General features: G+C 39.7%; 1 protein-coding gene across 1 annotated transcript in view; it reads left to right on the top strand.

Annotated features, from left to right (window-relative positions):
* The window catches only part of LOC145986691 (aminopeptidase N-like), a 170,497-nt gene that overhangs the window by 132,810 nt on the left and 23,515 nt on the right, over positions 1–14,172 (top strand). Inside the window, exons 9-10 of the mRNA XM_083121004.1 lie at positions 6,167–6,334; positions 7,407–7,553. Of these exons, the coding sequence (XP_082977130.1) occupies positions 6,167–6,334; positions 7,407–7,553 (315 nt within the window). The remainder of the gene's footprint in view (positions 1–6,166; positions 6,335–7,406; positions 7,554–14,172) is intronic.

Below are 14,172 nucleotides of genomic sequence, written 5' to 3'. Positions count from 1 at the left end.
TTGTGGCTGAAATGGAATTATATGTGTGAAATATATAATTTTTGGTTGACTTTCATTTTCCAAAGGGGGCACGGGTCCCCCTTGCCCCCCCCCTTACGGACTCCCATGAACACTGGCGACTTCGATCTAAAGCAAGAAATTCACCGCTCATGCGCGAAAAACCTAATGCACCGAGCCGAAAGCGACATGTGTATCTTGCCCAGTCGCATCAATGCGAAAGGTCGAATTGATTACTGAGGGTTCAATTCCAAGCGATACGTATCTCTTGTCGCTTGTTACCTATTGCGTTTCGCTTGGTAGCGTTCCAATAAAGAGCTTCGTTTCACACAGTTGCGGCATGATAGGCCACATAAGCCTGCTTTGATTTCTGAAATCTTCAAACAACACATAAAAGTATGCAAAGTAAAAATTAAGAGTCAGCGATTAGGGTAAATGTGATTATTTTCTCAATTCCACAGTGGGGCAAAAACTCCTTAAGTACGGCACTGACTGCACAACAGTTAACCCCTTCCTAACTCCGCCGCGAGAGGAACTCTTCTTTTTCCCCTCCCCTTCCGACCGCCGCGAGAGGAACTCTTTCCCCCTCCCCTTCCGAATGCTCTGCGCCGAGACAGAAACGTCCAAGTTACGCGCTCTCAATTGACACCGTAAAGCGCATTTCACAACTATTTGCTCAATTCGGTATGGTACGTAGCTGCTTACACACAGGAAGAAATCATGTGACCTACAAGAATTGTGATTGGTTGGACGGTTTGTGCAATATTGATCGGTACCCACAACGGATGCAATTGTATTAAAAATTACAACACGTAAATTAGACAGGTGATATTGGTACCAGGTTCCAACAAGAATAGTAACCATTTTTTCGTGAGGAAAACTGCATAAATGATAATTTTCAAAAACCACGGTGGTATTTGTAATCACATGCATGGTCTCGACATTTTAAAATGAATTTTATTTTGCTAATTTATCAAATTATAGTGGTTCCAACAACATATGTACACTCACTCGGGCCTTATAAGACCACGTTTACACGTATGTGTGGGTGTGGGTGTGTATGTGGGTGTATCTTGGCTTAGTTTTAAGTGTGGCCAAAAAAATATCAAGAAGAGCATATTTTTGACAGGATTATGGACAACAATCTCACAGAAATACCTTTTATAAGTGTAGCCTCATCAATCCGAGGGGGCTCTTCCTTTCTCATGGAATCCATGAGGGCTTTTTTACAAAAATCTTGGATTAGACAGGGTTCCACACTTGAGCAAAAAGCTCATATGGGCATGTTGAGCTAGTTTTAAGTGTAAACAAATCTGCTTGAGGGGGGCTCTTCCTTTCTTGGGTTTATAATACCACCAATCCCACTACTTGAAATATTACTTCCAAGGTGCACTTTCATGACTTGAAAAATATTCTTTACAAATAAAAAATGAAGTCCATTTTGTCAACACCTCCCATTAAAGCGCTCTACTCCTTTGTCATCCATGTTGTCTGGATAAATCACTGACTGTCATTCAGTTCGCGTGGCAATTACATCACGTCACAATTTGACATCTTTTGAGCCTACAATAGAGTAGAAAATATATGTAATTCCTTACCTTCATAAATGGTAAAATATAACAGCTAATGAAAAATAGAAACAGATATGAATAGCATTCACAAACACCAAGTCCCTCTCCCCCTGGCAAACACGCCAAGGCTTCCCCCCTCACATACACACGCCTACGTCTGCACGCAAACAGTGACTTGCCCAAGAGTTTCGTAGTTCTTCTTACGTTTTAGTTCCTTTTAATTTTTTTTAAAGAAAATTTTGAATCAAAAGGGGGTTTTAACACCTAGCAGCAATCCCTGGGTACGCAACTACATACATGTGGATAAAAAATAACTTAAAATACACAAAAAACCCAATGAAAACCTTAAGTTGTGTACATTTATGTGTACTAAATATCTTGTAACAATATTGGTTCAAGAACTCGTTGCTTTATAATCTTAACACACAACTCACAATGTTGGCAAATTACAACAGATTTTTTAAAAATCTAGCTGCCCCAAAAGACATGAATTTCACAAAATCATATGTGGACACATTAAATTGAACATTATCAAATATTTGACGTATCCTCTGTCTGTAAAAAAAATATTTTTTACTCATAAAAACAAATAAAAGTTTACTCAATTCCGTGGAACAATGACCTGATCGTGTCACACACCTCACGAATGACGTCATCAAGTCTCCAATTTTGTTCGTCTTACAATACCAAAAACGGAAATATTGGCTGATTTGTGATAGAAAGGAGTCGACTCAACGGAAAAATTTCTGAGCACGTTATAACATTCACTTGGCAAATGGCGACGTGGTCTGCGAAAGGAGTATGGAGAGGGGAGGAACTACCCCTATGCCCCCACGTCTAATCATCGCCACTGTTAATATATTGAACTAATACGATACGGTAAAACACACTTCTAAATCCGTCACTTCGCTTTCGAGTCCATTGCAGATACCTGGTGCTAACATGTTACACCCTCACCACCTGACTGCCCGGCATTGCAGTAGAGTCGGGATTGGCAGACCCTCAGACCACAGACAAGATCGATTTTCCCAAAAAATTGTTTAATATTTTGGATTTGTGCAATGAAAATAAATCGAACATTAAGTTGACTAAAGAACATGATATAACATTTTTATACTCTTTACATTATCACTTCCTTTAACGTCGCATCCTATCAGCAGTGCTATTCTCACTGTTCATAGATTGGATAGCACATGAAATTAAAATGGACCAGGATTCAATCCCATGTTTAGGAGTGCAAAGTATACCAGTCCTTATGTAAGCAGACGACAGTCATCTTGTCCGAGACAATAGAGGGTTTACAAAGGGACATAGATAGGATATATGAGGGGTGCAACAAATATAAAATGAATGTAAACATTAAAAATAAAAAAAATCTTTGCTTTAAAAAATGGCTACATATTTAGCAGACAGGAGACATGGACATACGGGGGGATTTAATCGAGCAGGTTAAAAACTTCACATACCTGAGATCAACACTCTCCCTGACAGTGAAACAAGTCATAAGGACAATAAATAAGCCACCTGAATGCGTTTCCCGGTCATTCAAAACATCTATTCATCAATAATATTAGGAACATTAAACTATGGAGTAGAACTGTGGGGGTTAAGAGGGGAAAACACAACAACAGGCACACAAAGAGAATTTTATAAGAGGGTAATGGGCGTAAGCAGAGGTTGTTAAATATTGGGTGCGATTATCACAAGAGGGCCAAACTACGCTTAGGGGACAATGTTTGGGAATACAGACAAAAGAGGAAAACGGTCACACTTGGGGTTGGGACTTGAAAATTCTCCCATTCAATAGCGGAATGGGTTGGGTATGGGAAGGGAGAGGAGGGGGGGGGGCATTTAAACAGAAAGCCAAATCAGAGCAGACTGCCAAACGCAGACCTCCATCAGGGAACAGCTAAAAGTAAGGGAAAGTTGGTAATCAAAATATATCAATGTTGTGAGGGGAAAAGGAAAGAGGCGCGCTGGCATGGTTCAGACTAGGTGAATGGAAGCAATTAAGGAAGAGAAACGAAGCAGGGGGAACTATATGTTCTTTGTGCGATGAAGAGGAGACGGACGAGCGTATCCTACTGAACTGCCCTTCTACACGTGACCTAAGGGACAAATAGATGAAAAACATAACATGGAGGGAGGTGATAGAAGTGGTAGACGACAGAATAAAGATACAAGAAGTGGGACAGTAAGTGGGGATATACCTGGGAGAAGTAAAGAGGGGTATATTACTAACGTAAAGAGGGGAATATTAATGCACGACTTTAAGGAAAGAGAAAGTGTGTGTAGAATAAAATTTATGTAGATCGTACAGCTCGCACCAGGAAGAAAATAAATAAATAATAAAGTACATAGTCACGTTTCTACCTTTTGTGTTAATCGCGACGATGAATGAAGATATTACGGATGAAATGGGACGTGCATGTCACTTTATATATTCCATCTTGGCCTCCTTCTCTTCATGACGCTTCATACTGACCACTCCTGCATGGAGTTTCGCCTGCGAATTAATGGTGTCCTCGATCATTCTCGATACTACACAACGTTCATTTGTCACATTAAGTAAGAGGATTTTTACATCTGAAACACTCAAAATGGCTTCTGTGTGGTTACCTTTCTTCAACATTATTGTTTTCCACCATCTTTCGGAAGCCTCAATACACCGTCTAATACATTAGCGTCTACTTCTGAATTGAGTCGGCCAACGCATATTGAACGTATCTCAGAAATATGTTCATTTGCAATGCACTTTGCTTCTTCAAGTAGCGTGAAGAGTGCTGTATAAACTATGAAATTACTCCTTGTGTCTTTGGCTATGGCCTTTCCGGTTTGATTTGATATGTTTTAGTTCATATTACGTCGTTTTTCTGTCAATTTTGGCTAACCGCGAACACGAGGAATGATGATGATATGGTGAGATGGATGAAGGGAGAATATGGAGGACAACACGAGTCCCATAGAGGATTATACTGACTGTGACGTCAGAGCCTCGGTAGTCTTCAAAATGCAGTCCAAGGTGCACTACTTGGAAGTGAGGGTCTCTTCCGGTGATCATTGGTTATCATAGGTATAACAGTATTACCTCCGTAAATGATCTCAAGGATTTGTTGAAGGCTTGAACCTGCCATTAGATAAGCAACACATCACAGGAAACTGATCTTGATATGAAGACCACCCAGCCTTAATATGCAAAAAATTCTGCAATGGACTTTCTGGCAAAGTGACTGATTAAAAACTGTATCATAATACTTCAATGTATTGATACTGTCGGCAATTAGACGTGGGGCATGGGGAGCAATGCCCCTCCCCCCCATACACAATTTTTTTTGTCCCAGCACTATGGTCTCCTAATGCTAAGCCTTGCCTAACAGTGGATGTGACCCAAAATCATCTGCCTGAATTCCATTTTCAATACGATTCTCTCCAATTGCAGTAGGCTATAAAGAAAGTAAACTGTCCATGCCCTCCCCCCTCCCTTGCTTAGTTCAGACATCTAATCGCTGCTACTATGTGTATACATTTTTAAACATCAAAAACAACACGTAACAAACGGAAGTGAACGAAACACTGAAGAAAACAATGTACTATGTTCTCGGCAATATCATAAGAAATGGAACACGTAAAATATCGGGAAATACATGACTGTGCTTTAGACTACATATCTCCTCAACCCTTGACATTAAAAGCGCGAAACAAAAAGCAATCTCTAGAGGAATTCATAAGCTATGAATTTTGTTCAGTAATTTTTGAACGTATATTACATAGTTTCTTACATATTTGCTGTTTTTTGTGTGTCAGGAAACAACTTTTACTCTAATTCTAAAAATGAAAGAAAATATTTGAATCTTTTTAATTCAATTAAGATTTATTGTGGCTCTATCAAACAAAAAACATAATTTAGCAAGTTTTCTGCTCTTTCAGTTTGGTTATTGTTACATTTTGTGTACATACAATGCACCGTTTTCGATATATTACTTGTTTTTAGTTTTCAAGATAATTTTTTGCCGCATTTTTCAAGATGGCGGATTTTCCCCAAACATTTGGATGGTGGATACTTAATGTATTATTCACTACACCATTCCGCACAATCTGGCACAAAAAAAAAACCATTTGTGTTGCAATTATGTTCAGGTGAAATCGTTTATTTTCTCTATTATTAATAATGTATGTAGAGGTAGTAAATGTGTAATTACCATTTTTATACTTCGTTTTAAAAGTTGTTGAAAAAGAAAGATGGTATTCGGCGGTCATTTTGTGGGAGATTGCATTTACCACGTTTGTTTCTCTCGATCTCCTTTGCTTTCATTTGGGTTTTTTATTAGTCCCATCGCCCCCTTGCGTGTAGAAATTATCATTAATGAAATAATGAGCATCAATTGCAATCACCCTTGTTTCTTAATTCAACTTAATTTTGGATATGCTTTGTTCACAGTGAAGGTGAAAATAAGTGATAAACTAAAGTGGTATGTGGTTCACAAACAATAGCATGATATTATTCAATACATTTAATATTATATATATTGCTATGTCTATAGCGTAGTAGTTTCACTTTTCTTCCAATGTCAATTACGGATTCTGCTTTCTTCCCCTAGCATCTCTAGCCGTGCTCTTTGCGACATTTCAAAATTTGCATCAAGAGAAGAGTGGGACTTCCTTTTCGAGAGGTATCTCAACTTGCCCAGCTCTTACGACTCTGACAACAGAGACCGCTTCCTTTCGAGACTGACTGCCTGTGTTAGGGACGATTATAAGGTTCAGAGGTGAGTAATGGATTTAACTCTGCATAACTCGCTGAAGGTTTTAACTTAAATCCGATTTAGACGGAAGCCTTTCTTTGCATATTTGCTAGCATATATGCTTTCAAAAATCTTATAGCATTTTTTATGACAGACAGTGTTTTACACTGTTATCGTCGTGAGAACAAAAAAGTGTTTCTTTTAAGTGTTGCAATTGATCGCCCTCCTTGAAATTCTATAAATAAAAAATGGGTGGTCCAATCGGTGTGCAATTCTAGTACGGTGCAGGCAGAAATGTTCTTGACATAATTCTTGATTTTCAGACTTTCAAAATTTGTCTCGTTCTTATCAATCTTTCAAACACCTATTCTTCAGTATTGGATAGTCCTACAAGTACAATATTGGTCTTGTTTTAAAGCTGTTTGTTTCTGTTTTTAAAATCCATTATCATTGTTAATTCATACTTGCGAAACCGATTTTTAACAAATTTTTATTCAATCAAGTAAAGATGTACGTAGAACGTGGAAACACCGCACACAGCAATGACCTTTTAACCGTGGAAACTGTGGGCTCTCACTGCGAGTCAGTGCGTGCGGTGTTATGTTTAATCTCATTCAAGTCCAAACACGAATCTTAGCATTTTATTCTCAAAAGCTTTGTTCCTCTTTTAATACAAGGGATTCTGTGTGTTAAAACACTCGGGCAATATTGTAGTAATATATGAATTTGCTTATTCTTGTGGAGTTTTATCTTAAATATTTTATATTAGACCATAGAACATTATGAATGGAAAATTTGCTTGCATTACTGAATAAAGTGAACTTCAGAAACTTAAATTAATTGAAACAAGACATTATCAATACATAAGTCTGAGGCATAAGTTAAATTGTTGGTTCAAGAAACTTAGTTACTTTTACAATCTTCGAAGCAAACAGACCTCAATCCCTAGGAGGAAATCTATAACTTGAAGACATATTGATGGTTGTTTTTCCATATAATTGGGTCGTTTACTGTAATTCAATGCAAGTAATTTCATTGAAATGATCTGATATGACTTCATAGCTAAGCTATCTAAAATTAGTTTTAATTGTTGCAGAGTGCTGGATCATATATTGGCCAAGGAAGAAGGAATTTCCATCCGTCAAGCTATTAGATGGGTGTTTTTTTATTCGAATGGCAATTCTTGCGGTAGGAACAACTTGCTGAATCATCTCATTTCCAATCTTAACGGATGGAAATCACTGTAAGTAAGAGTTCAATATTTACAGATTTTCTTGATGCATTAAAGTGCTTGTAGATGAATATTTTTCTCAGGTGAAGCAACTGCTGAAACATGATTACTACTTCTGAATCACTCTGTATCTTTTATATTTCTAAATATCTCCTTTATGCAAATATTTGTTTTAATAATATTTTTTCAAATCCATTTTCGAAACAGAGGCCCCTTCTAGTTCTTCTAGTTCAATGCACTTTTTTGGCTCTCTCTGGTCTCAGGCGTCTGATTGATTACACGTTATAAGGTGGAACACCAACTCGTCTATTTCGTGGATTTGGTATCAAGTAGGGCATCTTGTGTCTGCACCGTTTGTACTACGTTCTAAAGCGGTGTAGTGTGTGGTGTATGGTCACGTGGTGCGTGCTTACTAATCAAATGAACGTTTAAAGCAGCTACAAGGATTTGTTGAATCTTGTGAACTTGGACACAGCTATTCGCTTACTTGCTTAAATGTAATTTCCTTGCACCAGCCTGACACCTGTATACACCTGCACTACACCTAGTGTCAAAAAGTGCAGTGAACTACACACGGACAGATTAAGTAAAGTAACTATTTAAGGTAGATTTAGGGGATCGTTATTTACGGCTATGACAGCCGGAAGCGACTCGCTCGCTTTGCAAGAGGGATGAGGTGACATCCCAGATAAATAATGGAACACTAACACAAGCAAAGGGACTAGCACCTGTGGAATAAGAACAACACTTAAACATTCGATATTAACACTTCGGGGATGACTGATCTGGCAGGGTTGTAAGATTGATTGTTTATTCATTTGCTTTAATTTAATTCGCTTTTTTGTGCAACTTTTGGGGATGATTGATGACATAATGAAATTGATGAATAGACACTCACAAACATTCATGCCCATGCCTGGATTCAAACCCAGTTCCCCTGGCTTCGTAGCGCTATGAGCTAACCACTCCGCCACGAGGGCCGGCCGCAGGGTTATAAGAAGAATAGAAAGGGGAATAAAGGAATGTTCGTTTACCTGTAGATCTAGATGTGACGACACGGTCCCTGAAATGACACTTCAATAGCGCACCACTCCCGCGGTAACGCTTTACGTATCAATCGACATGAAATTTGTTACAAGGAATGTGAATGGTGTTCTAAGGTAAGTCGATGATGCTGAATTCGAAAATGAAATCAGTTTTTTCCTATCGGGCTCAGTTTTCTTGTTACACACTAACATGTACCTAATGCAATTCATGAAAATTCTGCCTATTGGGTGTGGCTTAACCTATATTTACTCTACAGATATTGTTGAATAACAGTCATTATATGACCATAGAATGACCAGCACGTTCCTAAGGCCAGGGACCTTCGTCCAATTGCAACAAACCAAATCGTGAATAAGATAGAGGCATGGCAACACTGTCAATGAGTCATGCCCGAACACGTAGAATCGCAGTGTTGTTTGTTGTCACGTGCGTCTCAGCATTATGAGTTCTGACCGAGTGGGAAGTGACTGCCTTTGATTAGCTTGTGATTCGAAGTTTCAGAAGTAGTGTGTAGTGTGTAGTGTTAGTGCATAGTACCTGCGTAAATAGCCCCAATTCGTTTTGTTATATATGTGGAGAGATGATATTTAAGTCACAAAAGCGACGAATTACCCCTCTTACAAAGAAGTGCTACGAACTTTATCTTGGGTGTAAAGTTGGGTACTAAGACAAAACATGGGCCCCCACATATGCTGTTTGACCTGTGTTACACTTTTGACAAGCTGGTTAAAAGGATCACGTCACATGTCGTTTGCTGTTCCCATGGTTTTGGAGGAAACCATCAGATCACACAACAGACTGTTATTTCTGCCTGACCAAAATAGCTGGAATCACTTCGAAAACAAGGAACACTGTGCAGTACCCAAATTTACTATCAGCCATGAGACCTGTATGTCACAATGAAGAATTGCCGGTACGAAAGCCTCCTGAGAATGTGACTGTGAGTGAAGATGATTGTCGTGAACAACACGGGGAAGAAAGTGCAAGAGGTGAAGAAACTACCGACCCAACATTTAAAGTGTCCGGTTCATCAATGGAACCATACTTATTGTCAGAAGGGGATCTGAACGATCTTACGCAGGATTTAAATTTGTTTAAGCAACAGTCTGAACTTTTAGCTTCGCGACTGAAAGGTTGGAATCTCCTCGCTTGCGATACGAAAGTGTGCTTTTTTTCGTGACCGCCATACTATTTTCTCAGAATATTTCTCCCACGAAGGAGACATGGTTTTTTGTAATGACATCTCATCCATTATGGATTGTCTTGGCCATGAATACAGTTCATACTATTGGCGTCTTTTCATCGATTCCAGCTGAGTTAGTATGAAAGCTGTACTTCTCCATAACGGAAACAAATTCCAAACAGTAACAATTGCTAATGCTGTTAACATGAAGGAGACGTATGAGAACTTGAAACAGCTTCTGACAAATATCCAATATGAGAAATACAAATGGAATATATGCAGAGATCTGAAGGTAATTGCAATTCTGCTTGACATGCAGCTTGGGTACACAAAGCATTGCTGCTTCTTAGGCGAGTGGGACAGCAGAGACAGAAAAAAACACTACTGTGGGAAAAAAATGGCCTCTTCATAGTGAATTAGTGCCTGGACAGAAGAATGTGGCGAACACTCCTCTTGTTGACCCCAAAAATGTGTATCTCCCTCCTCTGCACATAAAATTGAGACTAATTAAAAACTTTGTGAAAGCCATGGACAGAACTTCACGTGGATTCATGTACTTGCAACAGAAATTCCCAAGAATCAGAGATGCCAAAATTAAAGAAGGAATATTTATTTATAGGGCCTCAAATAAGAGAATTGATGAATGACGAGAATTTCATTCAACAATTAACAGATGTTGAAAAAAATGGCATGGTTGTCTTTACAAGTGTATGTAAAAACTTTTATCGCGATATTGTACATGGACTAATTAGATCATACCAACGTATGGGATGCAACATGTCACTAAAATTACATTTCTTGAATGATCACCTGGACTTCTTCCCAACTAACCTTGGTGCCGTTAGTGACGAACACGGTGAACGGTTTCACCAAGACATTGCTCTAATGAAAAAGCGGTATCAAGGCAAATGGAGTGCCGCAATGCTGTCCTACTACTGCTGGACCTTACGAAGAGATGTTCCTGAGGCAAAGTTTCGTAGGAAATCGGGAAGGAAACATTTTTAGGTATGTTTATAAACTTTCATGTTACTCATTTACTTCATTCCTTTGTATACTGAGACAGATTTATTACCTTTTACGTTTGTAGCACTTTTGTGAAAGCGAGTCCTTTCGACCAATACATATAGAACATAGGCTGAGGTAGGAAAATACAAAAAAACATATTTTACAGGAAATCTGAGCCCGATGGAGAAATTCAGGGACTCCGCAACTTCTAGAAACAGCTTGTTTTGTTCTTGCAACATACACAAATATTTTTTTGTAGACCAGTGTAATCAGCCAATAACGTGGAGGCACGAACACTTCTGAGTACAACTGGCTGAGAAATAGCCCTCGAGCTATTTATGATGGATTTGAATTTCGATCTTTAAAACCGTTGGCGAGTCCTCGCGTCTGTCGCAAACGGTGCTTTTAGTATAAAGATGCGTTTACTTATTTTTGTTTCATACGATTTCGTGTCAGCGGATTTTCAATCCGCTGTAGATTACAGATTGCCGGTGTGTGCTTGTAAGATGTTCCATCCAGCTTCTTCGACCGGGCCTCTTTATGAAGTAATTAGACTATCGAGTTGTGATGCCAGGGATCCCGGGTTCGAGTCACGCCTTTGGCATGATACGACACACCTGCGTGGAGCAAAAACATTGATTTCACGAAGTGAAGTTAATTTTTTGTTTGTGACGTGTACCCAGCCAGTCCAGTCAATTGGAGAAGACAATTTATTTACACCAACCCCAAAAAATAATGTTATAGAAGGGGAGTGAAAAGATGGAAAAAAATAATAGAAAACCATGCACTTAATATTCTAAACATGCTGGAATATAAGCACTGGACCATTTTCCGGTTCACTATACCGACGGCATGCGTATTATTATACTTCAGCTGGTGCTGACAGAGCATTCTCTCATGTCAGGTGCTGACTTCGAACACGTTTTTCACGTGTCACACTGAACACTGAAACACTTAATCACACGTTGAGAGAGAAAAAAAGGATGCGTATTGCCGATTCCCTGTCAAAGGGTCAGTCCCTCTTGAACATTGTTTGGGTCACTCGGATTGTCCACACACTTTGAACCGTTAGTTTCATATATATGTTTTTTTTTTAAAAAAAAACTTATCTAGGCACACTCGAGAAGAAAGAAAATTGGCATGAAATATATTCAGAGGTATAACCTGAGCGGTTTACCTGAGGACTTACCTGTCACACAAATAATGAAATTATATACAATAGACAAGGATTTTTTTTTTAAAAAAAAGAATCAGATATTAGATGAATACATGGGCCGTGGCGCCCCCCAAAACCATTGTCCGTCTCTTTCATACATTTCATTTTTAAACTAATGTTGTTGATGTCAGAAATTTTGTAAAAAGTTTGTCAAGTCTTTCTGCGATGTCATAAAAATAAACTGTTCCGTGATGGTACACTCTATAAGTTTGTGTTTTCTACATGAAGTACTGGCTTAAAAACGATGTGAGGGCACTGGGAACAGAAAAAAATACTATGAAACGTTCTTTATTCACTGACGTAGTATACTCCATTAGCAATCGCTGTGGTGAGCGTTTCTTGGTTAATGGAGACCAAAATGTTCCATAAGGTCCAGCGACGTTGTCGAACACACGAACAGTTTGGGCGTATCTTTGCGAACCTGGGGTTGACGCGCGGGGACTGCACTGTTATCCTGGAAGGTGCGACGATGTCACTGAAGCGGACTGATGTGTAGATAAATTGGGCGATGGAAAAGGGGCGGCTGCCGATAGGGGAATGGCAGGTGGAGCCCTGAGCTTTCTTGATGTGAGGCCCTGTCTCATGCAAACCATAAGGTGTGGCGAGACTGTAGGGTCTAGCCCCACTAGGCTGTATGGCTACGTCCTTGGTAGCGAGATGCGCTAGATACGTCGGGTGGCCTGAACGACGAAAAACTAACGAAAACGTGTGAAAAAAAAGTTGGAGGGTGGAAAAACATTCAAATGAATGTAGCGGGAAGGGTCCAAAAGAACCGGACATCAATTATATCCTAATCGGAGGAGGGGGTACGAGCTAACGGAGCCAAAAGAAATAAAGAAAAGTGTTCATGTATTTCGCGGGGGGAAATAAATGAAAGAAAAGCAAAGCAAACTCCACCACGTACAAAATCTAAGGTAGGCGACGCCAAGGGTCCCGGGTTCGAATCCCGCTCGGGCTTGGTTGTTTGTGAATGTCCATTCATCAATTTCATAATTTCATCACTCATCCCCATCTTTGCAAATTAGCCAAGAGGCACAAACCCCGAAGTAAAATAAACTAAATCAATAAATAAATAAATAACATCTAAGGTAGATTATGGGGATCGTTATCTACGGCTATGACAGACGCAAGCGACTTGCTCGCTTCGCAAGAGGGACGCAAAGGTGATGAGGTGACACCCCAGAGAAATAATGGAGAACTAACACAAGCAAAGGGGCTCGCCCCTATGAAATAAGAACAACACTTACACATCCGATATTAACAATTCAAGGACGACTGGTCTAGCAAGGTTGTAAGAAGAATGGAAAGGGGAAAAAAGGAATGTTCGTTTACCTGTAGATCTAGATGTGACGACACGGTCCCTCAAATGACACTTCAATAGCGCAACACTCTCCTTTATACGCTTTACGTATCAATTAAAAATCAGCCAATAACGTGGAGGCAAGAACTGTTCACGCGGTAAATTTCTGAGCACAACTGGGGCTGAGAAATGATATCTCGAGCTATTTATGGTGGATTCGAATTTCGATCGTTAAAACCGTTGGCGAGTCGGCGTCTGTCGCAAACGGTGCTCTAAGTATAAAGCTGCGTTTAATTATTCTTGCTTCATACGATTTCGTGTCAGCGGATTTTTCATCTGCTGAAGATTGCCGATTTCCGGTAAGTGCTTGTAGCAAGCTCTTTCCAGTTTCTTCGACCGGGCCTCCTTATGAAGTGATTAGACTATCGAGTTATGACTCTAGGGGTCCTGAGTTCGAGTCACGCCTTTGGCATGATACGCTAGTAGTACAGTGGCACGGGTTCTGCAACCGAAAATGAGGCTCGGTGAGGCTCGCCTTAATGGATTTCTCTCGTAAGGCATGAGCCTCATTTTCTCGCAGTGTTGCCAGCTCACCCCAAGAATATTTCACCATGTGATATTTTACAGGCGAAGCTAACCTACAAATGGGAGTTGGCAACACTGGCAACATCAATTGCGGTTTAGTGTTGCCAACTCACCTCAAGAATATTTCACCATGTGATATTTTACAGGCGAAGCTAACCTACAGAGTAGAACAGTGGCACGGGTTCACCAACCGAAAATGGCGCTCGGTGGCGCTCGCAGTGTTGCCAACTCCTCACTCGAAAAAATCACCAAGGTTTTTGTTTTTGGGTATAACCTAACCTCAAGCAAGGAGCTG

Source organism: Lepisma saccharinum, chromosome 4 (assembly GCF_977018435.1).
Source record: "Lepisma saccharinum chromosome 4, izLepSacc3.1, whole genome shotgun sequence".
NCBI lineage: Eukaryota > Metazoa > Arthropoda > Insecta > Zygentoma > Lepismatidae > Lepisma > Lepisma saccharinum.
The sequence above is the reverse complement of the archived record's forward strand: the minus strand, read 5'-3'. Positions and strand labels throughout refer to the sequence as shown.